The 25,618-nt window shown below is 49.8% G+C and overlaps 1 protein-coding gene across 3 annotated transcripts in view; it reads left to right on the top strand.

The window, feature by feature from the left end:
• RHBDF2 (rhomboid 5 homolog 2) overlaps positions 1-25,618 on the top strand; it is a 62,851-nt gene that overhangs the window by 23,287 nt on the left and 13,946 nt on the right. For all 3 annotated transcript variants that reach the window (XM_014601982.3, XM_006269223.4, XM_019494427.2), the window contains exons 2-7: positions 9,792-9,924; positions 19,088-19,243; positions 19,901-20,028; positions 20,846-21,038; positions 21,418-21,630; positions 22,528-22,656. In XM_014601982.3, coding sequence (XP_014457468.1) covers positions 19,112-19,243; positions 19,901-20,028; positions 20,846-21,038; positions 21,418-21,630; positions 22,528-22,656 — 795 coding nt within the window. In that variant the 5' untranslated portion in view covers positions 9,792-9,924; positions 19,088-19,111. The remainder of the gene's footprint in view (positions 1-9,791; positions 9,925-19,087; positions 19,244-19,900; positions 20,029-20,845; positions 21,039-21,417; positions 21,631-22,527; positions 22,657-25,618) is intronic.

Raw genomic sequence — 25,618 nt, 5'->3', positions numbered from 1 at the left:
GGGGAAGCTGATTTTTCTGACTGGGATAGAAGCACCTTGCTTTGATTCCTTCCCCTTGGTGCAGCAACTGTTGCATTACTATTCAGGCAGTGGAGAGAATCGGTTAACTTTAATGACTCTTTGTTTTCACTCCAGAGGTGTTGGGGATTGGTGATCATTTCTCTCTCTAATACTCTTAATGTTCCACTACTCAAGCTAACATTTCTTAAGGTAGTTTTGTTGTCTGGTAGCTGCTTTTGGTCTCTCTCTGCCTATTTCATAGCCTTGGAGACTCTAGCTGTTTTCAGAATTATAGATCCACTAATGGAAACCAGCCTTCAGCAACCGCCACAGTTTCAGCATTAGTTAAGCAGGAAAAGGAGGGTGAGTCAGCTGAAGATTAGGATCTGGTCCTGCTCTATGATGCCATAACTGTGGGAAGATCTCGTTCTCCTTCATTCTGTCTTTCAAAAACCAGGTGCTTATTATATTCAGGGGCATGTTGTATGTGAGAGAACAATTCTTCTGTTGCCAAGAACTCGGCCCACAGCAAGCCAGGATGTTTTTGATACCATGGATTCCTATTTGAAATCTCTGGGCTTATTTTGCCAATAGTGTGTAGATGTTTGCACACCTAAGTGCAGTGCTGTTGGCACCCTGATTTGAGAATCGCCACTTTACAAGTGTACAGTAATTTGATAAATTTGATAAATCAGCAGCTAGAGTCCCTCAGGTCAATAGTTAGGTTTTTAAGCAGGGCCTCCAATAATGTATTGGAATAAACTATTTGTGCTTGGGGTAGTCCAAACCATGCAGCGCACGCAATTGTAATGTGCTGGCAATGTCTATTAATAATTTATAAAGCCTTTGTGAACGTGCCATTGGCTGTGTATGCAGGATGAGTAATGACTCTTCCAAACGAAAGGCACTGACCACTCTTTGTGTGTGCTGCTCTGTAACTCCAGGGTGATTCTCGCTTTTCAATATGATTTGCAGTTTGTCCCATTGAGATCATGCGATCTACCAGGCAGTAAAGTAGAAAGGGCTACGTATTTTTGTGCCTTTTTGCAGGATTGCAGAGAAGAAGGGACAGATGCTGGCTGCTTTTGCTATCCCTGACTTGGGAAGGTTCTTCTGTTGCCTGTTAAATTAACCTTGTGTTGACTTTATCCTTCAACTGGAAGCAGGACACCACCTGCTTTGGAAAGCAGACTGATTGGTTTAATTAGCAGTGGCCAACTTGCAGTATGTATGCCACGAGTGTCATGGGCAGCCTGTGTGGGGCATGTGGCTGCTGAGAGTGGACAGGCAGCACAGCGGCAGGCAGGGCAGAAAGCAGAAAAAAAAGCATCGGATCAGGCAGGGAAGGGGATGGGATTGCCACTCCGGGAGGGTGGGGAGCTAATTTGGGGCACACCTGCCAAAAAAGGTTGGCCCCCACTGTTTTAAACCAACAGTTCCTACAGAGATTTTAAGGCTGTTGGAAACCCACCATCCTATTTAAAGGTGACAGCCCCCTTCCATTTAAAATCACTCCTGCAATTTCTGCCTCTACTAGCAAACTTTCATTCTTGGAGCTCAGCCTCGGGAGGAGTCTAACCATCCTCTTCAGTAGCTTTGTTGGCTGTTTATCATAATAATAGTCCACCCTAGCTGACAGCTCCAAGGATTGTTTTTCTTAATTTAGATATGACTTGTCAGCTATGGCCTCCTCCCTTACGGGCTGGAAGCCGTTTGATCCCATCTGTGTCAGCAGCACGGCTCTGTTCAGTCCTTGTGTTTCGACTGTTGGTGCACTCACTCCATTTCGCAAGGTGTCGTTGCTCAAGGGATGGGTGACATCCAGCCCTTTCAGTGCTCCTCTCTTAGAAGCAATGCCGGTGGCTGGCATGTAACGTGATCTCATCTTGATTCATAGCCAGTAAGTCAGAAGGGACCATGACATCATCTAGTCTGAACGCCTTTGTGTCTGGCTAGAGATTTTTACAGTCACCCCCGTGCGGCAAACGATAAGTTGGTGGGCGAACCCATCTTCAAAGGGACAGCTTCGTCCTCTGTCTTTTGGAGCCTTAAAATCAGAACTCGTCATTGCCCATGATGCGTTCAACTAGCCAGTAGCCCATACTGCTTAATGACCTGTAGCTGACTCCCAACTGGAATACATCCAACTAAGTTCCAGCCACGGGTTCCTGTTGCATCGCTTTGCTAATTTGAAGACCCCTCAGTACCTGGCATTATCTCCCCGTAAAGGACATGGATATCAAGTTGCTTCCCAATTTTTTTAGTATGCTGTACAGATTCAGCTCTGGCCATCTTTCACTATAACTTGTTTTCTTTAGGCCTAAAATATTTTCTGTCTGACCTCCCCAATTTTCCCATTGTTCTCAAAATATGGATACCAGAATTGGGTACCGTGTTGCAGGATCAGTCTCTCCAAAGTGGTAGTCTTATCCCTATTCGTTCTCCCACCGCTCCACGGAAAGCATTGTTTTGTTGCTGTAGCATCATGTTGGAAGTTCATGTTGAGTTGCTTGTCTCTTGACTCCTAGATCCTTTTCAGAAGCCGCTTCTATGCTGTTGTGAAGGGATGATCTCGTTCATCTATTACAGGCTGTCTTTGGACTTAGGACACAATTGGTTCCTGAAAACCACAGTTTAAGTCGAAATGTTGTAACTCAGAACCAATTTTCTCATAAGAAACAACGTTCTAAATGGGGGGATTGGTTCCTGAACCAAGGCCCAGTGCCCTATTTTCACCAAAAATACCCCAGAAGTTTGTACTCAGTTAATTATAGATGAGTAATATAGCTACATTAATGTATTTATATTGTAAATAGCAATCATATTGATTTAGAAGGGCTTCTTTGAGGTGACTTTGGACTTTTTTTAAAGGCTCTTGGTTGGACGTTTTGAAGGGTTCTTGGCTGGAGTCTTCTCAGGAGTCTTGTCTGCAGGTTTTTCTGGAGTCTTGTTTGCTTGCTTAAAGAAAATGTCCAAGGAAGTTTGGACAGATGTTCTCCAGGGAGATGGCTGACACAGCAAACCTGTTCGCTGGCATGGCATTGCATCAGATCAAGCATTGTAAAGTCAAAACTGATGTCATGAAGTTGAAACAGGGTGTCAATTTATAAACATTGTAAGTGCCAAAGGTTGCAACTCGAAACGTTGTAAGTGGAGGACTGCCTGTACTTGCTTTGTTTGTATTAAACCACACTTAATTAGTTGATTTAAATAGGTCCAGTGTACAAAGTGATCCAGATTGCACTATAGTAACCCTGTCCTTCTCCTGTACCCTTTCACCAGCCTGCATTTCATCCATAAGCTTCTGAAGAGCTCTGTGCTGGGCCTTGGTTCAGCAGGTGTGTGTTGGGAGGTCCTGCTAAATCTTTTTGCTACCACCTTTGCTGGGCTGACTGCATCCATACCAGCTGTATCTTGTGGGATCACATTGACCTGGGCTTGTGTGTGTTGCACCTTCAGGACTTCTGGAGTAACCTAAGCTTTCTGGGGTGTTTGGTTGGCTGGTGGGTGAGCAGCATGGTCTAACTTGGAGGCCAGGGATCACATTAGGGGAGAAATGAGTATCAGTTGTACATGGCAGAAGTGATAGTATTGTGATGTGTACCAGGGAGAACATGCTGCTAGAAGCAGATGGTAGATCTACCTTTCTTCCTCCCAGTGTGTTTTGAGCTTCACTGATATGATCCCTCCTTCCCTAACAGGGGTCATTTACCTGATTTTAGTGGCATTGTCCTCTCACCTGCACTGTAAATGAGTAGAGGGCACCTACAGCTAGAAGCAGATGCTTATGCAATGCACGCTAGGGATTTCTGAAGGTGCAGGTTCTCCGTGTGTCACTCGCTCCGTGCAAGGGAGCTCGGTCAGAACTCTTGCCTGCAGCAAAAAGGAAGCAGCAGTTGCACAATGGAGAGGTTTCCCCCAGAGCAGGTTCTCAGCGCTTTCCTTTGCTCTCTCACCGCCCCCTCTTCTGGTCCATCGGGCTGAGCTAAACCCGCAAGCAGGTGCTGCACGAGCAGTTTGCTCCTGGCACACTCATGGCCCTTGTACTGGGGCTTCTCTGGCCCTCCCAGGAAGGAGAAATATAAGTAAACATTCACTTCCCATGCCCGGGTTTGCACATGCTCTTCCCCTTGTATTCCTCCAGCTGTGCTGAGCTCACTTCCGGTCCCGTATGGCTATGAACTTACAGGACCTATGCTGTGCATCCTGCTCTCATGCCTGTTCTCAAGCCCCCTAAGCCCACACTCAAGTTTGACTTTTTCCCTTATACCTCTAAGGTTGTGCTCGCTGTCTGCACTGGGTGTGTAGCTAGGGAAGCTGGGGGATGGGGCTGGACCAGCTGCATTGGGGAATAGGGAAACTTCCCTAAGAACCATTTGCCTCTAGGTTGCTGGTCCAAAACCATCCCCTCATGCCCAGAAGAACATATGCCTGCATGGCCTGGGGTTGCTAAGAGGAACTGGGCTGGGCTCAAGCCAGATTCTTGTGGGCAGGCGCTGGCATCGAAGTGCTAATGTGACTGGCAGCTTCTGGGGAGAGGCCAAAGAGTTGAACGGACCTGGCAGCCGAGCTGTTGTTTCCACCTCCCAGCGATAACCCTGTCGGAGCAGAGGCCCGAGGGAGGAATCTTGGCTGCTGACTGCTGTAGCTAATCTCTTTGAGCAAGTCTACAAAGCTCATTCTCATCAGTGCGGATTTCCTTAAAGCTGTGGGAGTCAACCTTTTTGGCATAGGCAGATAAGGTTCTTTGGGTAAATGTGATAACTTTTATTAGACCAACTAAATAGTTGGAAAAATTGTTCTTTGCAAGCTTTCCGGTACAAATACCCTTCTTCAGCTGGAATGGGTAGAGGAGGGGGATGTGTGCAGGTGTACTCCTGCAGCTGCCCCAAAGAGGGAAGCAGAGGGAGAGGAACAGAGGAGTTCATGGTGATACCCTCTCCAGAAGGGTGTTTGTACCCAAAAGCTTGCAAAGAACAATTTTTCCAACTATTTAGTTGGTCTAATAAAAGAGATCACGTTTGCCCAAAGAAGCTTATCTGCCTGTGTCCTTAAACCAACACAGCTACAGCCAACCGTTTTGGCAGGCATGCCATGGATGAAGCCCCATACCCTTCCCGAGTGCTTCTCCGAACCCCTTCCTCTACCCATCTGCTCCCTGCCTCAAGGGCCATGAATGTCCTAGGAGCTGCTCTGTACAAGGGCCATGCGTGTGTCAGACACCGCTCTGTTTTCTGCTTCCTGCCTGATCTGCTGCTGCGCTGCCTGTTCCCTCCCCGATCTGTCCTGTGCCACACACGCAGGCTGTTCAAGCCACTTGTGGCACATCTGCGGCACATCTGCTGTAGGCTGTCCATTTCCACACCCCCCTTCCCCCCCAAGTTTTTCTCTGGGTGCTGGGTGTGTGAAGATGGTGCAGCAACTGTCTGAGTTCTTGAATTTGGTCAAGAAAAATGTGTTTGGAGGGGAGAAAATAATACCTGCTTATGTGCCAGATAATCAGCTAAACCATGGTGTTGGTGGAAGGAGGTGCTGTTGATTCAGTATCCAGCTATAAGCACCCCCCCGCTATATTTGGTCTCCAAGTGACTCTAAGCACAGCTCGCCCCATTCTAGTTGCAGATGTGGCTGAAACCTGCAGGGCTGGAGGTGTAGGTCAGCATCCACACTCGCCATGTCCCCTCTGGGCCAACAGGTAATCTGCCTCCAATGAGAATGAGGAGAAAGGCCAATCTAAGCACTTATCTGCAATTCAGTTTTACTGGCGTTGTTGCCCTTCCAGGGGGTGTGGGTGACTGCTTTGCTGGGACAAACCCTAGTGTGGATTGCATTATACCAGTGAAAAGGTGCTGCCTGTCTCTTGCTTTGTTGCTTGAACCAGAATAAGCAACATGGGTATGGAGAAATGGGGAACCAGTTGGTGGATGCCTTAATCTGTCTCTGTCCCAGTTACTTGTTTAGGGTCAAAAGGGGTTGTGGGAGGGAGTGAGAGGGGAAAGACAAAAATGAGATGGGGAAGAATCCTTGAGGAGACAACAGAGAAGCTGTTAATTGGGGGACGCCCCTACCTGACTTCACCTAGGCTAGAATGGTTCACCTCTCCTGAAGCCAACCTTGCGACCAAAGGGAGATGCCAAATCCTAAGACATTAAACCTGCTGAAAAGAGGAGAAGAAAGGATCATTGGGTGCTGCAGGCTAATGCACAAACTGAGGCTGAGCCATCCAGAGCAAGGTGGTGCCTAAGAGACCATGGTTGGAGAAGGGGAAGGAGCAGCCAAGCCTGAGTCATGCCTACCTGGGGATGAAGAGTGATGCCAAGCCTAGGTAGGACAGTGCATACACATGAATCTGCCTTTTTCAGTTGGTTTATTTGGACGCTGCTTCCTCCTGCTTTGTTCTGAGGGAGCTGCTGCTTTGGGGCTGCAGCCTACAACGGTTTGCAGGCTCCTGAAGGGAAACGCTCATGGGTGATGAGGCTGTTGGGTGTGGAAGGTAACAGCTGACAACCAGGTAGGCATAACCCAGGGACCCAGTGACAGCAGCAGGATTCCCAAGGAGCACAGATGGGGGTTTGTGACCGTAACGACTGCACTTGAAAGACTGGAAAGAGGTTGTGGGGGGGCAGCTTATCCGAGAACCATGGCAATAGCCATATGCACTAGGCAGTGCAGACCGATCTTGTCTGGGCCAAATTGGCTTACGTTATATTGTGTGGAAGACTGTAAAGCTCAGCCCAAATCACTGGGTCCTTCCACTCACTTAGAGGCAGAGACAAACGACACATGGGAGCTGAGTATTTGCATCTTTTTTTTAGGAATAACTGCATCGGTGGGTAGGAGATGGTAGAAGGGACAGGAGTGCTAAAAGTATGTCAGGCACTGGTATTTTAAAAGACGCTAGAGGATTCATGATAGAGTAAAGGTGCAGTGCTATAGAAACAGGCTACAAACAAATATATCCACCCTTCTGCACCCTGACCACAACGGACATGGGTGCTGGCTGGCACAGGGCTGGGGAGAAAGCACAAAGCATTTAAACTACTTAGTGTAAGCACGCAGGGCATGGGGGCTTAAAAATAAGTTCTCAACACTTCGTAAGCCAAGTATGTGCTATGTCCTCTTCTGCCTGCATGCCAGCAAAGAGGAGAAATCTCAGTGTCTGCAGTTGGTGAATAAATGTCATTCAACAGTGCGGTGACTAATGATGTGTGGTGAGCTATACTGGGGGAGGGGAATAGTCTCTAAATTATAGTAGACCCCATCACTGTGTCTAGGGTTACCCCTTGCAATATCTCTGCCTTTCTGCTGAGATGGATCCAAATAAGCTATGGGAACAGATGCGTTGGAGCAGTTCTGTAACCCCTGGCACATACTTTGCCCATGATGCTGTGTGATGGGAAATGCAGGAGCCCCTTACGACTTCAGTCCTGGCACAGTCTGGAATTCTTTCCACTGGGAGTAGACGGGTGCTGATGGTACCGCAGGGGCCCTGCCCTTCCTGCACTCTGCAAGCCTTTCCCAACAAGCTGCTTCCTGTGACTGCATTGGGTGGCTCTTTCTGCTTGTTTCTGGAGCTGATGCCTAAAAGCCCCGAGTAGGAAAAGCCCCCGCACTTCCTTCTCGGCGTAGACTGGAGCTGTCTGACAATGAGATTAGATACATGCTCTGCTAATGCAGCTTCGCAGCTAAGCATCTTTGGGCAGTGAACCAGGTACCTGGGGTCCAAACTGAGTAATCAGGGACTTAACTTCTGCTGCCATGGCATGACCGGGGAAGCAGGATAATGGGCTAACTGGCAGCTGCCTAATCCTGGGGGGCTGTGGAAGGGCTTTTTTTTTTCATTCTCCAGCTACCCAGAATGAAATGAGCCCAGAGCAAACTTGGCTTAATGTCAAGGCCGACAAATCACCATCTCCTGCGCTGCTTTTGAACCAAAGTCTCTTGGGACCTGCTCTCTTGCTTGTACCTTTGATGTGAGAACTCCTGCCAGGTGATGGATGCCTATCATTAGCATCTGGAGATGTAGAAGGAACACTTATCAGGTTCCCATTTCCATACCTTAGCATTTCTAAAGCACTCAGCTCCTTGGAGGGAAGGTGCTTTTCATGTGCAGCGCTGTCTGCAGGAGGAGGATTTTAACAGGTGTGGTCTTCACCCACACATGACTTCACTTCCCTGTTGCTCCTGATTTTGCTACCCTCTGCTGCCTTGTGCATTGTTCTAGTCCCGCGCTTGCTGCTCTTGGAGTGACTGTGTTTACTTGCTCCCAGGCTGGGGATGAAGACCAGCTGCAGCTGGCATCTCTGACTTGTTTGCTGTCTGCCCCGCTGGGGAAAGCAGTCTCTCTCCAACTTATCAGAGGGTTACTTTCCACCCAAGCTTCAGTTCTGCCGTGCTGTGCTGGAATCCTCCCAGGCAAGTTGTAATTAAATGAATAAGCTGGTTCCTGGCTATGCTTTCCCTGTGCTCCGCACCCGCTTGGCATTGACACAGTCCTGGTGTGAATGCCCCTTGGTGAGGAGTTTGTCGCTGGCAAAGCAAGATCAGCTGAATTTGGCTGTGTTAACGGGAGTGTTTAGGAATGAGTAATCTGAAGGGAGCAAAGGTTTGCAATAGGGTAAAGCAAGAACCAGTACGCAAAGGGATACAGGGCTGGAGCTCCGTCTTTCATGTGCTGTGACGGATGCTGCGTGCAAGTTTAAGTCGCAGCCTGTGGGAGGGGGAATATTTTCAGATTCTGTCCTGATTGCCCCGATATGACTTGACTTGGTGTTGATGGGACTGGAGAAATTGCGTCTAGAAAATATTGTAATAAACAGTGTGTGGGAGTCGCAGCTATGCCGCTTCCTGCTTTGCTGTATAAAATCAAAGCTGCTCACACGTGCCATAGGGACGGTGTCGCTAATCAAAGGAACATCTCTGCTCCTGTGGCCCCACTTTTTTGCAGTAGTAGCTCAGCATTGCAGCAAGAGGAGCTGGCTCTGGTCTTTGCTACTCTCCTACAGAACATAGTCATGTCTTGCACTGCCCCAATCTTCCATGTATGGGTGCTTGGTAGACTAATTGCAGTTTTCAGGGCTTGGGCAGACAGCACCATTGCTCCCCAATGAGATGTAGCTACAGCAGAGCTGCACGTGGCATAAGGAAGGCTGGCATGTGAATTCCTAGATAAGAATCCCGATCCTCCAGGCCCTTGATGCTGTTGCCACTAAGCCTCAGAGCTGCTGGAACAGGGCTGAAGTCTGCGGTGAGGCAGTAACTTTCACTGGCACGTGCTGTAGGTGCTCAGCCTTGCAGGATGGCAATGGTATGAGAACGCATCACAGCATCAACACGACGTGCAAATCCAGCAGATGCCAAAGACACGGCAGAGGCAGCTCCAATAGGGGCTGTACAGAGCACCCCAGAGGCCTGGGAAAGGGGATGTCTGGTAACAGTGGGGGTGATGAAGGCACTGCCCCTCCTTGTGTTACCACAGGTCCGTGGTCCTGTGAAATGCTGAGGCGGGAGCCCTGCACTGTTAGGGGAGCAGATGAGGTACAACTGAACAGGAGCCCTGATAGTCACTCTTCCATGTGTGTGAACTCCTCTCCCTCACCACTTTGCCTTATACCTGGATGCCCCGACAGAGACCAGATGCTCTGTGCTAGACTCTATAGATGTCTGGTGAGGGAAGAGGTCTACCTCAAAGAAGCTGAAGAAGACAGGTTGGGCAGACAGGAGTTAAAATGAAAGTTTATCTTTCCATTTGAAGTCCATTTCTTCTAACCTGGTTACTTTGTTCTTCCCAGTGCACCCAGAGAGAAGAGGAAGTCAAGCCATACTGCAGAGCTCCCTTGGATGAAGGACGAGCAAAGAGACGGGAGAAAGAGTAGAAGTATTGACGTTGAGACACCCCACGAAGGATCATTTGCTTTCTATGAGGCAAGACATAGGGCAGGGGAGTGTGCACTGAACATGTGTAGCTGGGCAGGGGGAGGAGGGTGGGCAGGGGCAGCTGCTGGCTTGGGTACATCTTGGAAACTCCCCTGTGTGAGAAGTGCCATGCTCCAGTGCTCTGTGCGATCTCCTGGGGTCCCTTCTCATTGCGGCACTGAAGGGGCAGCCACGGTGCTTCCACTGAAAGGGGAACAGCACCGTTGTGGCTTAACCCAACAGACAAAACTCCTCTGGCACCAAGACTGTGGGTCTAGTTCTTGCCCTGTCTCCAAACAGTGAAGCCATGAATCTTGTTGAGAAGGAGCCCATGGAAAGGACTAGTAACTTGTTAACAAAGCTTTTTGGGAAGAAAGACGTTCTCTCTTTCCAAGTGCTCACATGAGAGAGAGTGTGCAGAAGTGTCTTTCCACTGTCCTCTGCAAGACCATGCAGAATCGCACCCTTGTGGGGCAAGAACATCCCTCTCCTACAGCAGCACCCAGAGGAGAGGACCAGGGTTCCCTTCCTGTCCCCCACTTTGTGGTGCACCCCCTTGGAGGACGTAGCTATATGTCCCCAGCAGATCTTCTCTCTGCCTCTGGGAACTGATGTCCAATGGAAAATTTCTTCCAGTGCTCTTCAAAGCCCTCAGCATGTTAACTGCCAGTCAGAGCCTTGGACAGCTGGATCTCGTGCTCTAGCAGAAAGCAGTGGCCTCAGCCTTCCCCGGGACTTAAGGGGGATGTCGGAATGAATTAAGCAGAAACATCCAGGGATTTCTTTCTGGTTCTGCCAGGTCAGGTTCATTCACCCTTTTTTTGAGAGAGAAGAAGGGAGCAGGTTCTTCCAGTTGCAAAGAGCTTCATTTGCCTACAGTTCTGACTCAGTGTGTTATTTCCTATCCACCCTGCTCACCTGATCAGTTGAAATCCAGATGGTGCCTTGAGCAAAATCTCAGATGAATCTGCATTTATGTCTGTGGATGCATCATGCTTTCCCTTCCAGATCCCCAGCTAACCGCTTTGCAAGAGCTGTCCCTATCAGCCTCCAAATGATGAAATGATGGTTTAATTTTAGATTGGAAACTTTGCCCATCCATCATCGGGGGGGGGGGGAGACACAATTTAACATTCACTGATTGGATCGAATCGGTCATTTCAACATTTCCCATTGTAGTATAAAAAAGCAGAGACTGTGCAAAGTGCTATGGATGAGGTAAGCCACTGAGAGGGAAAGGAAAGACTTTCAGACAAGGGCTCTCATGAATTAGACAGTAGGGCTCTTGAGCTTGTCTATTAAAGCTGGAGGTGGAGCTGTCCTCCCTTGACATCTCTGGCCTCCTGCCTTGGGAAGGGAGCTGCTATATTCTTCAGACTAGAATTTCAACAAAGCTCAGTCTCCAGGAGCTTCCATTGTTCCCAGTAATGGCTTTGGCCTGGTGTGCTGTGGTGCACCAACTTGGTCATAAAGCTACAATCTGAAGCAAGAATGGGTGACCTGTTCCAAGTATCCGGGGCAGCAGTAGACCAGCCATGTCCTTGTTACGGCCCTCTGCAGTGAGATGCAAAGAACCTGCTCAGAGGCAAGCCTGGAAGGACACTTTTCATTTCTGATCCCATAAAGTGTTTATAGCTATATAATGATTGAATTGCAATTGCTAGTTAAAGTCTCAGAGCAGCAGCCTGTACTGGGTACCCTATGCAAGTCTGTCAGCTGCAACCTGTGGAGGCCTGTCATGCCTACATGGTACAAAATATGATCTACATTTCTATAGCCTCTGAACTCTTCATAGGGTTGAATGTAGGTAGCCTCACAGCCCAGCCTGCTTGTTTTTCCTCTCTAGTTGCAAGCTAGAAGAATGCTGCCTTTTTTGTGGATATGGAGCTAAGGTTCGGAACCCATATAACATGTTCACACACAATCCATGGCACAGTGGGGATTTGAACCAGGTCTCCCAGGCCAGGGCCCTACCCATCGCTACCCTACCCCCATTTCTATTGCCCTCTTCAGCTGATCATCTCAAGCTTTCTCCCAGACAACTGAGCATCACAGCTTGGATTCCCTCTCCTCCCTGCTGCTGAAAACCACAGGTTCCTAGAGGCCTGCAGCAATAGAGAGGAGTCCGATTTGTATTAATGATTCTAGACAGCTTGATTTAGTGCTGTTTGTGTACAGGCTCCTTTCCACCCTGAAACGAGACCAGCTATTAACAAATGCATCTGGTAAGAGCTCAGTCTTATGCAGCGAGTAGAAGAACCTGGATGCTGCTGCCCCTTGCTGGTCAGTCTTATTTTCGTCACTAAGCAGCCTTGAGATGTGCAGCGGTGGTTAGTAGGAACTTAATTATAGCGGCACAGTTCAGAATCATGCTGTGTTTTGTAGCAGGTTTAGGTCTCTGACTGATTGTCCTCTACAATCGAACACAGGGCTTGGAATTAAGGAGTTGGGGAAACTTGGGAATAGAAGTGCCCCGATGTACTGTGGCTTCTGGGCCTCTTTCCACATCTAAAGATAATGTCTGCTTCCCAAGGGTGCAGTGAAACTTGCTTAGTTTTCATTTCTGCCTCACCAAGTGCTTTCCAAGTGCTTTTCAAGGGGAAATAACAGATAGTCACTGGATTCTGCTTTTTGAGCTGGCTTTGCATTTCACTCAGACTGGGATGTTCCAGCCTGTTGTTGAGTTGCCTCTCTGCTTTCTCCTAGAAAGGTTTGCAGGGGGAAGCTCAGTAGGCCGTAAAGATCCCGCTTGGGATATCAACCCTCTTGGGATAGCATGGCCAGGAACCGGCTTATTCATGGGCAGGGCTCCTGGTTTCAGAGGGATAGCTGTACTGGGCTGACTTTGCACCTCTGAATTGATCTCGAGGAACCTGGCAAGCTCGCATTATGTGGACACAACCCTAACCCCCTGGGACTCAAAATAACCTACAAACTTTCTTCTAGGGAACAAGCATAAGGGAGTTCCCAAACTCCCCTTATAAATATGTTAACCCACTCAAGGTTAACAGCAACAGGTTACCTCAATTGAGAGAGACTGCATAGCTAAGCCCAGAGAGTTTGGTCGGACACATGCATATGACCAGTTATTTATGTGCAGGGACCTGGTTTTTGTATTTGGTGCCCAAATGCTGCAGGGCTGGGTGCCTTAAACATTGCTGTAGCCTAGTTGCGGGGATGGAAATCCGATTTGATCCTGCTGCAGGGGTGAGAAGAAGACCTGTCGGGCTCAGGCCAGTGTGACAGTAACTCAGCCATTTGTCTAAGATCTGTAGCTCTCATGAAACTGCGGGCCTCAGCAAGGGCCCTAGCCTTGCCATTGAGATGCTCCAGAGCTGGATCGAGAAGCTGTAGTGAGGGTCAGTGCTGCAAACAGAGGGTAAAGCTGCTCTTCAGCTTGGCGTTCAGGGCTTGTGATAGAGGTCAGGGGAATAGATGTTGTGGGCACATTGGTGCCTCAGGAGAGCATGCCTGCCCGGAGAAGAAACTGGTGCAGATTGGGCATGTGACTGGCAGACATACAAGGGATCTGCAGCTGCTTCCTATTCTTGTTCTCCAGCCAGTCTGCTTTTCCCCTGCTAGGTTTGACTTCAAACCAGCCTCCTCCAGATCTCAGAGGAGCAGTGGGGGTGTTTGTCTTAATGAGCGCAGTGTTGCGGAAGGGACCTGGCTTCTAGCAGGCATGGTCCCTTGCATCGCACCAGGTGACCGCAGAGTTGCGGTGGTAAAAGACATTCCAGGGACCATGCCAGCCTCTTCAGAGCAGCCCTGCCATGGGCACTTTCATGCCTGAATGCAGAGGAAGGCAAGGCAGCAACTACACTGAGGCTGCACACCTCTGTAGATGGAAGTAGATTATACCAGCTGGGCAGGCTATAACTTTTTCTTGGAGCCCAGAGCTCCAGTGAGCACATGGCTCTCAAATGTGGCTCCTGGTAATGGGGACTTGTCTCTTCCAGAGCCTGCGTCATTTCCTAAGAGGATCTAGCTGTTACATTCACATGGAATTATTTGTTCCTGCTAAAACATGAGGCTCCGCAGCACTGCTCCGCCAGACAACCCACTGCAGTTCAGTACATGAAATTTAGATGCTTCAGCTTCTTAAAAGTAATTCACTTTGAAGCATTAGCATCCCCTATTAATCCTCTTTCCCACTGGGCATGGGATACCTGGAAAGCTTTCAGGATTGCATGATCTGAGCTACAGGACTATGGGGATTGCAGCAAATTTGGGAGGCCTGTAGGCTGGAAGCACAAAGCCTCGGGGCTTTGCCTCACTGGCTTGTTTCTAACTTCCCTGGCATCATCACTCCTACTTTTATTGGAGCAGAGGGGATTACATTTTACAGTGCAGTTCCCTTTCTGAATAGAAGATCCCACCCGAGACTGGAGCACAAATGAGATGAATTTGCCAGGCTTCAGAGACCCTTAGTGGGTGTTTATACCCATCACAGATGGGTGATGACACTAATAATATGGCAAGTTTCCTCGTTAATGCAGACTAGAAAAGGCAGGGCTGCCCTTGGTTATTACTGTATGGCCTGAGGTTTCCACTTCTAATGAAGATTAAACCCAGGTGACTGACCTCCCAGGCACACTCAGGTTGGCTGCTCACTTTGGTCTTCCTCCCACTTGTGCTTTGGCTGGAGAAATGTCTTTACATGCTTTAGAGATGTAACTAGTGAGCATGAACTCCGTTATCTGGTCTCTCTTTATGACATTAGCCATCTTGTTTCCATGAGTGCTGTGCATTCAGCTATTCATGCATTTCCCAGAGAAGTACCCCTTTTTTCTTCTGCTTCCATCACGGCTGGGAGGGCATCTCTGGGCATATCCTCTCAGGTCTTGGACCATGGGTATGGGCATGTGAATAAGTAACCAAAAGAAGAAGGAAGCCAAGGCTTCGCAGTGTGTTGGCTGCTCTCTAGTAACTGTCCATGTGCATGCTCCTACCCTGGGGTGAGTGAAAGCCAGTCCACAGCAGATTAGTGGTCTTCCATCTGGGGGTCATCTCACAGGTTAGCATTCACTTGCTGAGGATGAGAGTGTACATGGGTGTTTAACGCAGAGCAGCAGATGTGTGCTAAATCCCTGCTTTCTTCTGCCTTTCAGTAACTCATTTGTGCTCTTAGCTAATTGCACAAGGCCTCTTCCCCACCCTTACTGGGCCCCGAGCTCTGGCTCTGCTTGCCCAGCACACCCAGCTGAGCTTTGTCAGGAGCCTGGGACCAGTCAGAGGTAGCAACCCAGGCAGCCTACCATAAACCAAAGTGGTGCATACCAAAGGGAATAAAACATTTTAAGCCTGGTGTAAAGCAGTCGTGTATAATGTTTTCCTATCTAACGGTTTATCCTCCCCAGGCAGTACTGGAGGCAGGCTGACCTTCCTCAGTTTTCTCCCCAGTCGTGCTCCTTTTCTACCTGCTCAGAGTTCCTTCGAGCCAAGCGTTTACAGGCCTTGGTTCAGGCTGGTTGGGTAGGTTAGTTGGAGAGGAGATGAAACCCCCAGAATCAGCTGTCCTGGCATAGCCCCTCAACTCTCCAATGTTTGTACAAGTGTCTTGTCTTGAGGCACCATTTCCCCTTCTTGCCCATGTATTTCAAGCAGTCTCCTGTTGCATTAAAGCCACTTGGTCTCATAACCCTCCTTCCTCCTCTTCAACATAGAGTCTCCATGAATTATTACTGAGAAGTGCCAAACCCATCACCATGAGCTCAGAGCTGCACGTCATGGGAAGACTTACTTTCTTTTGTTGATCCTGGACCTGACATCTGAAGTACAAACCCTGGGCCTCACTAGTGCATTTACCTGTTTCTTCTCTTCCTTTTATTCAGCCTTCTGAAAGGGGCTGTTTTCTTAAAGCATTTCTAGCTCATAGCCAGTCTAGCTTCAAGAGGATACCATCATTGTGTTCATGTCCTGCATTAAGGGCAAGCGCAGCCCAGCCAGCTTTCTTGTGAGTTGATGGTTTCCTTAAAACCCCAGCTCCTGATGGTGTGCAGTTCTGGGAGAAGCTCTGCTTTAGATTTAAGACAAGAAGCTCCTAGTCCTCATGGTTTCAGTGAATGGCTGGACTCTCCCCCTCATAAAGGCTCAACACCTAGAAGATGAAACAGACCCCAGATCTGTCGCATCGTACAGCTATTTAAAAGGCCAGTGGGGATGTGTCGGTGGGGAACGATCAAACCCAAGACATTTGGACCGCTGGGTTACTTGTGCTTGCATTAAATACCACACACATTCTTTCCCACACACAGGCTTTCTTTCCTGATATTTTCATTACCCTTGGCACAGGGCCGTGATTGGATACGGGAAAAATTTCTTTATAAAATTTGGACTTCCAACCAGCTTCCAAAGCTTGAATTGTGTTGGCCTTTGTGCTGGAATATGGTTGTGCTCATACTTGGTCTTAGATAGACATCTCTTCAGGTAACCAGGAAGGTTTTGCTAAATGGAGCTGTACTAAGAAACAAATACGCTGTATCTTGTCAGCAGAAGAACATCTCATGCTGTTGGGCCAGTGCCACGGCAGTGTGGACTACACAGAACACAAAGCGGCTAACGAGTCAGCCATGGTGGCAGGAGGGATGAGAGATGGCGAGGTCCTAGGGACTGTGCTGAGAACGAGAAGCTTGTAGTTCATAAACCACGGACATTTAGGACTGGATCCTGGAGTGCTTTGGTGGAGGAGCCCCCGCACGCTTGAAAGCAGTGAGGCAAAGCTGCTGTTTTCGGCTGCTTCTTCCTCGCACCCTGGCCCAATCTGTGCACCAAAGCCCAGCTTTTCTCTGCATTGCTAGTAAACCACTGCCACCCTTTAGTGGGTCCAGCTCCACAGGTCTGTACTGCAGGAAGGACAGGGCTCCTTGGCTACAGCTTCCTGTATTCCCTGACAGGCTGCCATCCCACACCAGGGTATAGGGAGAGAGACCCACCAGAGAAGAAGGTAGGAGGGTTGAAGCACATGAAGCCTGCTCGTTGGTGAAATCTGTTTCTGGTGTCCTAGTACTGGTTGAAGAGCGATGGTGTTAAGCGGATACTAACCTTAAAGCAACTTTGCAGCAGAGGGGGAAACTTGGGGGCAGTGACTTTACTCGGGGTAGCACAGGATGTTGGCAAAAATGGGAGTTCGGCCTGGATCTCTTGATGCTTTTGGGTCACTCCAGAATGATTGCACATGGTGCCAGCTTTCCACGGGGGGGCACAGTGGGTACCAGTAACTTGTTTCATGTGTGTCAGTTTTTCGTGCTCCATCTCCCTTCCACATTTGTGGCGTGATTCTACAGAGCTGCTCAAGAAGTTCATCCAAATGCTGAAGGACCTCCGTATCGGACCCCCTCTCTTTGCTTCCCTTGGTCACGCTGCCTTTTGAAGCCTGTGCTCCTGCCATCGTTTCATGGGAGTGTAGACTGGTGCATGGGGTTGAGAGCTGTGGCTTGCTGCTTGCCCTACCAAAAAAGATATAAAAGAAGCAATTCCAGTTTTATATTAATGAGCACAGCACTGCACTGGATGGCCAGAGGGCAAAGCACAGAGATGTTTGTTATTAGCTGTCCCAGAGTCTGCCTACCTTAATCCTGTACTTCAAAAGGAAGTCCAGAAATTCAAGTGCTTTCTGTATATTGCCTCCAGGAGCTGGTCACTGGGATTTTTGCAATTCCTTTGTCCACATCGGGTAGGAACAGGCTGCCCATTCCTCTGCTGTGCCAGGCTGGCACTTTGGTTCCAGCACGTTGCCTCTCCTCCTGCTTTTGTTCTTGGGCTGGAGGGGTAATAGCTGCTTTTGTTCATGAGCTGAGGGGTCTGATTTCACAAGCAAGGGGCTGGAAGATTAGTAGTGCCACTAACAGGATTAAGTGCTGAAGAGCTTGCTAAAGCCGACTGTGCTGGAACGTTGTGCGCCGCATGAAAGAGCTTTCTCTCCTGCTCTCCCCCTGTGAGACAGGAGGGGGATGACCTTGACTGGTCTGTTTGCTGAAAGTCTTTGGCACTGAGACTCACTTCCTTCTGGCCAAGTTGGCCTCAGTGTTTTCTGGAGAGATCAGGGCAGAAGGGACGATTCATTCTGTTTTTCTCTCTCTCCTAGGTTGCTCCAGGTAAAATCACTCACATGCTCCCTTTTGGACTTGCTTTGTTAGCCCATGGGTTTTAAGTACCTTTTGAAGCCAAGGATGACAAAGGCTTTTCTGACCATCTAGTCCTTCTCCCCACTAGTGCAGGGCTGTTTTCAGCATAACTACTTTGCTCTCCAAAATCTTGCCAACTGCACGCTTCCACTGCAGCACTTGGGAGAGCATCCCCTTGGCCAACAGGTGTCATGGTCTGCAAATAGTTTTCTTGTTCAGCTTCAATTGCTCTGGACTAACAGGAGCTCCATTTTTGTTTTGTTTTTTTAATGGGAGGCCTGTGCTGAATAAGTGCAGCTCTTGGGCAGTGAAACAGCATCAGGGAATCTGTTTGGCCGTCAGCTCCTGGGCTGTGTATGGCCAACAAAGTGAGACAAGTGGCTTGGACTAGAGGGAAGCATCTTCAAAGCCTGGATCGAGCAACGTACAGCCTTTCTGGGCAGCACCACAACTTGGACCACTGGGAGTAGCAGGTGTCCTGAAACCCACAGCGCTGTCAAGCTGCAGAAGGTCTTGGAAGAAGGGCCTGGGAGCTGGGGGTTTTGATTCCATTGACTTCCTGCCTTGGGCAGATGATTTTGCTTCTTTCATTTGTTAAGTGAGGCTGGTTTAGAGCTGATGAAATCTGTTGTGATATTTGGGTAGTATGTAGGCCATCTGCAAGGAAGAATTTAAGGTGTACAATGCTGATCTCTCATAGGATGGGGGCAAAGTAGAGGCCCCCACTGGTCCGCATTCATCTTGCGGTGGCAGGAGAAGCGCTTAGAGAATTGCCAGGATCTCTGCAGCACTAAGAACCATTAATGGTTAATACTTTCTCCAATGGGCTCTGGCGTGTATCTGCTTACTCTGCAGCAGGCGGTGAGGGAGGGACTGCGATAAATCCATGGAATGGGCATCTTAGCCGTTACCTGGCCTCCTCCCTGGAGAGGAGACTGATTGACACCCACCCCTGCGCAGTCAGCAATGCTGGCCCAAAAATCTATGGACTAACTTATGTTCTCCCCTTCTCTTTTCCCTCCTTCCCCCCACCCTTCCTCCTTCAGCCTGCCTAGCTCCTCCCGCTGAAGATGTCGTCCAGCGATAAGAACGGGGGCAGCCGCTCCAGCAGCAGCAGCAGCCGCCTGCAGAGCAAGAAGCCCCCCAACCTCTCCATCACGATTCCACCAGTGCCGGCAGAAGACGACAGCAGCCTGAAAGTGGTAAGCGTGCATGGGGGCATCAAATCCCAGGCTCCAATTGGTTGGTTAACCCGCTAAGCATCAGCAGCCCTTGGCGTGGGAAAGCATTTTTTCTTTACTGTGGTCATCTTGGTAGATAGGGTCTGCCCGAAGGAATGGTAGGACACCCAGATGTGAGCCCCGAATGGTCGTGTTCTCCAGGCTGCTCTCAAACTGCCTGCCTGGGGTGGTATGTGTCAGCAGTTACCGCCTTCCAGGGGTGGGCTTCTAGCCAGTATGAGATGGTTAGCAGTGGTTCCCTCCTGACCTCAGCAAACGCACTTGATCTCTTCAGCCCTTGGCTGGGAGCAGTCATTCACCCCAAGAACCCACCATGGGATATTACATGGGTGCCGTGCTGCTGAAAGGCAGGTGGATGGGGAAAGGGCTCAGTTTTGCAGCTGGAGGTGCAGCTCCTATGCAAAGAGGACACCTGTAGTCATGCTTTATGCAGCTAATCAAGTTCAGACTTCAGGTCACCTCTGGGCACCCCCTAATGTTTCAGCTACAATGGAGACCATAATCAGGCTCAGCTCCTACCCAGCTGGCTGAGCAGCATGGGGCCAAGTGACTTGTGCTGTCCAGAGATGTGTTCTTCTCCCCAGTTTGGCTCACCTAACAGCTTACTGTGCTTTCCAGCCTCTCAAAGTCCCAGTGTATCAGAAGAGTGTGAGCCTGCAAGAACCCAGAGGGAGGAGAGATGACAGTCCCTTGGAGAGGCGGCCTGGCTTCCGCAGACAGACCTCCCTGTCCCAGAGCATTCGCAGGTAAGTGGTGTGCAGCGCTGAGGGCATCAGCTAGTGCTTGGGTGCACTGGGTTGAGGGGGGGGAAATAGTTCCTTGCTTCTCATGAGACGGGCTCTACTTTGACTCCAGGCACAGTACGGAGGTACCAGGCAGCAGGGGTCTGAAGCTGTATACCAGAGAAGCTAATGTTCTCTATTTTTGTTTTCATATGGACAATTCCTATTTTGGGAACAACTCAAGGGTCCCTAATTAGGGTTAGAACAGCTGCCTTTTCAGCACAGAGCCAGTTCTTGGGGATGAGAGTTTCTTACCAGGACTTATGTAGAACTTCACACAGTGGGTTGTACTTCTGTTTCTGCATCATGCTGGCAAGGTCTGCCTGGTGCTCTGCCACCATTGGTGGTGATGGCATTTAGGGAGCCAACCCATCCTGGCAGGGCAGAGTTGGGACAGAGGCTGCAGATTGACTTCTGTGGGGGGGGTGGGGGGAGGGGGGGAGTGGCCTTGATAAAGCAGCTGAGCTAATATCACTGCACTCATGTCATTTATATGAAAAGCGGGATCTGAGCACTGCTTACGCCAAACCTGAGCAATTACCTCCCTAGTCCCTTAGAGCACAGTTGCAATCAGCTCTACGTTGCTTTGTAATTCTGTAAACAGTAGAAGGAATGTAAGGGAGATGTTAGATAGGCACAGTGCCAAGTCACGGGCAGTATTGTAGGGACTGTGGCCCTCATTGTTTGGCTTTTCACCCCCATGTGCTTAGTCTGCATGCCACAGCCTGCATAGGCTATGTCTCAGCTGAGCAATGACTTCTGTCTCACCTGGGGTCTCCAGGGGGACGGCAGATTGGTTTGGTGTCAGTGGCGACTGGGAAGGAAAGCGACAACACTGGCAACGCAAGAGCCTGCAGCACTGCAGCCTGAGGTATGGCAAGCTCAAGGCCCCTTACCGCGACTTGGAGCTCCCCAGCCAGGAGGTGCCCTCCTTCCAAGGCACTGAGTCACCAAAGCCATCTAAGATGCCCAAGGTAGGACCTTCAGGGGCCTTTCCTGGCCTCACTCTCTCATTTGAATGTTAAACCAGACCCCAAATCTGGGCCATCCCCTCCAGGATGCAGTGTAGCAAGGGGTAGCCAGGTGGCCAGTGTCTTCCATTGGGACAGTTGTTTTTTTTTCTTCTAAGTATTGCCCAAAATACCATCTAAGAGTGACCTTGTGGTATCAGCAGTAGCAGCTCTGGCTTGTCAATCAAACGTTCTGGGTTCAATCCCAACAGAAGGTCTGTTTACACTAGGATCTACTTGCAAAATGTATACCTGCCTTTTCTTCCGTTTCCTTCTACACATGTAGCTAACAGTCCAGGCTCATTCATTGACTCCAGCATCTCTCCTATGTGTAATTTTTAAGATTGTAGATCCCTTGGCCAGGGGCCGCCCGTTTCGGCATCCAGATGAAGTTGATCGTCCTCGGACCCCTCACCCGGTTCTACCACCCTTGACCCCAGGAGTCATGTCTTTGGCATCATTCAACAGCGTACGGTCGGGCTATGCGCGTTTGCCCCGAAGGAAGAGGCAATCTGTCGCTCGCATGAGCTTCAGGGCAGCTGCAGCTCTAATCAAAGTGAGTTCTGCTTGGTAATATGGTACCATCTACTCAAATTCCCTCAGAGTGTTGGACTTGCATGTCTGTGTTACAAAGACCAAGATCTCCACTTGGGCTTGGTGTCACCTAGGGTTGCCCCAGGGGTCTCAAATGCAGTGAGTGTGGTTTGTTTGGGGTTTTTTCCCTACAATGCTTGATTTCCCATGTCTTGCTTGAGGACTTACTTACAGACCTCCAAATTCACTTTTCCTCATGATAATAGGAAAATGTTAGTTTGGGATCTTGATGTTCAGATTTCAGCGCATCCTCAATTCCCTTTTTCAGAGCAGAATTTCAATGAGAGAAGTTGGGTGGCTGAGTGAAAATGCCATCTGATGCTGATCTTCCAACCTTGAACACTATGATCCTTTTTTGGGAGGGTTCTGTAGGGTCCTGCAGCAGGCCATCTTCATCTTGGAGAAAGCCTGCTCCCACCAGCTATAGAAAACTGGTTTGCAGTGTGGTTGGATTATGTGGCTGACATTCTTTGAGAGGTGTCTTGACATGTCTTGATTAGTACGATTGCTAGTTCTAGCACAGTCAGAAGGCAGAAGTGTATTGTGTTGACAAATGGCTGGGCTCACCTTCAGTCATCACAGTGTAAGCTTAACCATTTGGAAATAAAGGTGCTCGTGGGGCTGGTGTCACTGGGGTAAAGATGCATGTTATGGAATAACTATCAGTTAATGCTGGTGGAGCTGCAGGAAGTAGGTGAAACGCTCCAAAATACCTTAATCGAAGGTTAAAGCATTGATGTCTTTCTTCTCTGGGGGAACCTATGTACATAAGTTGCAGCCCCAGGGCTGACCTCTATGCAAATACTGGAGTCGTCTTTTCCTTCATTGACCGTTGCTTTGCTTTGTTCTCCCTTGAAAGGGGCGTTCTGCATTGGAGCCCTTGGCACCGAAACAAAGAACTACCAAACGGAGCTTCATGTATCCCAGCTTCCTGGATGAGGATGTAGTGGATGCAGCAGACACACTGGACTCCTCCTTCTTCAGTAAGGCAAGCAAGTTTCCATGACAGCCCAGCTTGACCCCTCTGAGCCAAGTCCTGCCTGCCTCACGGTCCACATATCCAGCCCTATGAGTCAGGAGGCATCTGGGAGTCCTCAGAGATCGAAGGCTGGCTCTGTCCTGACTTCTGTCTGTAGCCTTTGGTTGGGTTTTTTGTGGGGTTTTTTAACTCTGTAACATGTTGGGGTCCCAGGGGTAGCCATGACACCCCCTTGTGGCTCTGGGATCATGCCGTACTCTGCCCCTAGGGCACCTTCCTGTCTCGCCTGCCATGCCTTAATGTAAATAAATGAATAGGGAGGCTGCCTACAGGCCTTTGCGTGGCCTTAGTCCAACTGGACCCTGCTGGTCTCTGTCTGCACCCAGGCCCCTCATTGGGCTTCACTGGCCCTCAGGCCCCTTGCTGGGCCTCACTGTAACTGTGTCACCAAAGGGTACCTCAAGCTTTAAGGGCTAATTGCATGGCTCCAAATTCTTCCCTTTACCATGCCCCATGCCTTGCAGGTGTTACTGCAGTGGTGTTCCCTGTGTGGGGCTTGGGGCTTTGGCCTCCTTAGTGTCTGCCCCTTTAATCTTGCTAGGCTTTCTAGCCTGGACCCACTGAATTGGACTTGGCTTTGAGGTTCTAGCTCTGCTTGTCCCTTCCATCACCAGTCCCCTGGCCCCTGGCTGGCTGCACCTTGCACTCTCCATCCGCTACGGGCTAAATAAGTGCTAGAGCCTTGAGCCTGCCCCTTGGGCACTAATGGGACCTCCTGCCACCCCTATAGTCCCAACCCAAAACTGCTGGTACAAATGATAAAGTAAACAAGTTCCCAGGCTATAACATAACAACAACAACAGAGAAAGCATCCCTCTGTACCTTTTTAAGAGGGCAAGCTTTCTTTACCCTTGTGCTGCATACCTCCTAATCTGACTCCTTGTAGCTCCCTGAGCCTCCATGTTCCCACAGGCAGCAATCAGACCAGCATCCCTGGGAGCCTCTCCTGGGCAGGAGCTCCTAACCTTGTAGTGAGCAGGGCCAGACTGGCTTGCCAGCCCAAACCCCAGGCTTATGTACTCCCAGGGCTCTGCCTACTTCTGGTCAGGTGACTGCCTGGGCTGGCTGCTAATTGCCTCATTGGCCCTGTTGCCCCCTGCCTGCCCTGTAATGCTCCCTGGCTGGACTGCCTTTATCTTAAAGTAACAGAGAGCCTGGGGCTCTCTTACAAACTCACAGATTTGGTTTTCTAGCTGCAATGGCTGGAAGATTGGTTAAGTCCAGTCCATATCTCCACTGTCCCTTGCCTCCTTGTGGGCTCACTCTTGCTGATGCCCTTTGATTTTAGCTCTGAGATTGGTATAGTCACCTGTGATGTGACAAGTTCCCTCCCCCAGAGAGCTTTTGCAGCAGCACAGGCATCGATTCACCCAGCAGAGAATGCTGCACTCCCAATCTGCTACAATGCTGGCAGGGTGCTTTTCTTTCTTTGTCATTTCCTTGCTTGTTGCCTGGGTGTGGGATCAGTTTTAAGGGGCCTGGCAGCTACTATGTTTGTTCATATGTAGGCAGGGAAAGCACCTTTTCATGTGGCCACCAGCTTCCCTTTGCCCATAGGACCTAGAAGCTACTGCTGTAGGGTGGTCTGTTTGGATTGTAGGGTCCCAGGGACTTGAGCCTGCAGTGTTTTGGGGCAGAGGGTCTCCAACTTATTTGGTTCTCAGCCACTGTAACAAACATGGCTGCTAACAGATGGTCCTTAGTACTGCATATTCCAGCTGTGTTATGGGGCATGGAAAGACCTGGTCTTCAGTAGGGCTCTGTGAAGCTTTGGGCAGTGATTCAATTCGGAGGAGTTTCGGCCTGCTTCGTTGGCAGAATCTCCAAATTTGAATCGAATCAGGGGACCAATTTAAAGGTCCAAATTGATTCGAAGCTCTCTGAGGCTTTGGAAAAGATTTGGAGAGCTTCGATGATTTGGGCAGTCCCCGGTGGCTGCAGCAGGGAGCTGCAGCCAGACTCGTAGCTGGTAAGTAGGGGAGGGGGTGAGGGGATCTGCAGGAGTGGGGAGGGGACCATGGGGGGACATGACCATGAGGGGACCATGGGCGGGGCAGCCCCCCCATGGCTGCCCCGCCTGCCCCAGCTCCTGGCCCTTTAAAGAAAAGCTCCAGTGCTCACCAGGTGCTGCCGGGCAGGGAGTAATCACTGCTTCCCCCCACACTGCATGGGGGGCTCTGCATGAGCTCCCCCCGGCATGGCTGCCCTGCCCACTGTGGCTCTGGCCCTTTTAAGGAAAAAAATGAGAAAAGCCCTGGGACTCATTGCTCCTGCAGCAGCCTCGGGGCTTCTGGGGGCTTGTACAGAGCCCCCAACGTGGCATGGGGCAGCGGGAGGCAGTGGGGATTTGGTGAGTTTGGGGGGTTTCTCTTTTTTTTGTTTTTGTTTGTTTTTCTTAAAGGGCCAGAGCCGCAGGGGGGGGCTGGGACAGTGGGGGGGGGAGTCAGGGGGGCTCATGCTGAGCCCCCCACGCAGTGGGGGGCAGCAGGGATCGCCCCCTGCCTGGCAGCACCCGGTGAGTGGGGCTTTTTTTCTCTGGGAGCTGGGGCAGGCAGGGCAGCCATTGCCAAGCTGGGAGGATAGGCCTGGCTGAGTGGACAGAAGCGAATCGGGACAGTGATTTGAATCACCAAATCGAATCGCTGTCCCCCGAATCAGCTGAATCCGAAGCGAATACTAGCCACTTGCACAGGCCTAGTCTTCAGCCCACTTACAAAATGCTGTCAATGCTCAGTAAAGAAACTAGCAGTTCCTGTGATGCTGAACCAGGGGTTGATCTTCACATAGAATCAATTGGCCTCTGCCACCCTGGAGCCTTGTAAGTCAGTTCGATCTGAGCCCAGAGGTCTAGTCAGCTTGCTCATGTGTGGCAAGACCAAGGCTTGTTAGGATGAGCCAGGCCGTCACGGGT

The sequence above is a fragment of the Alligator mississippiensis genome, chromosome 8 (genome assembly GCF_030867095.1).
Source record: "Alligator mississippiensis isolate rAllMis1 chromosome 8, rAllMis1, whole genome shotgun sequence".
Classification (NCBI taxonomy): domain Eukaryota; kingdom Metazoa; phylum Chordata; order Crocodylia; family Alligatoridae; genus Alligator; species Alligator mississippiensis.
This window is presented reverse-complemented; position numbering and strand designations above follow the sequence as displayed.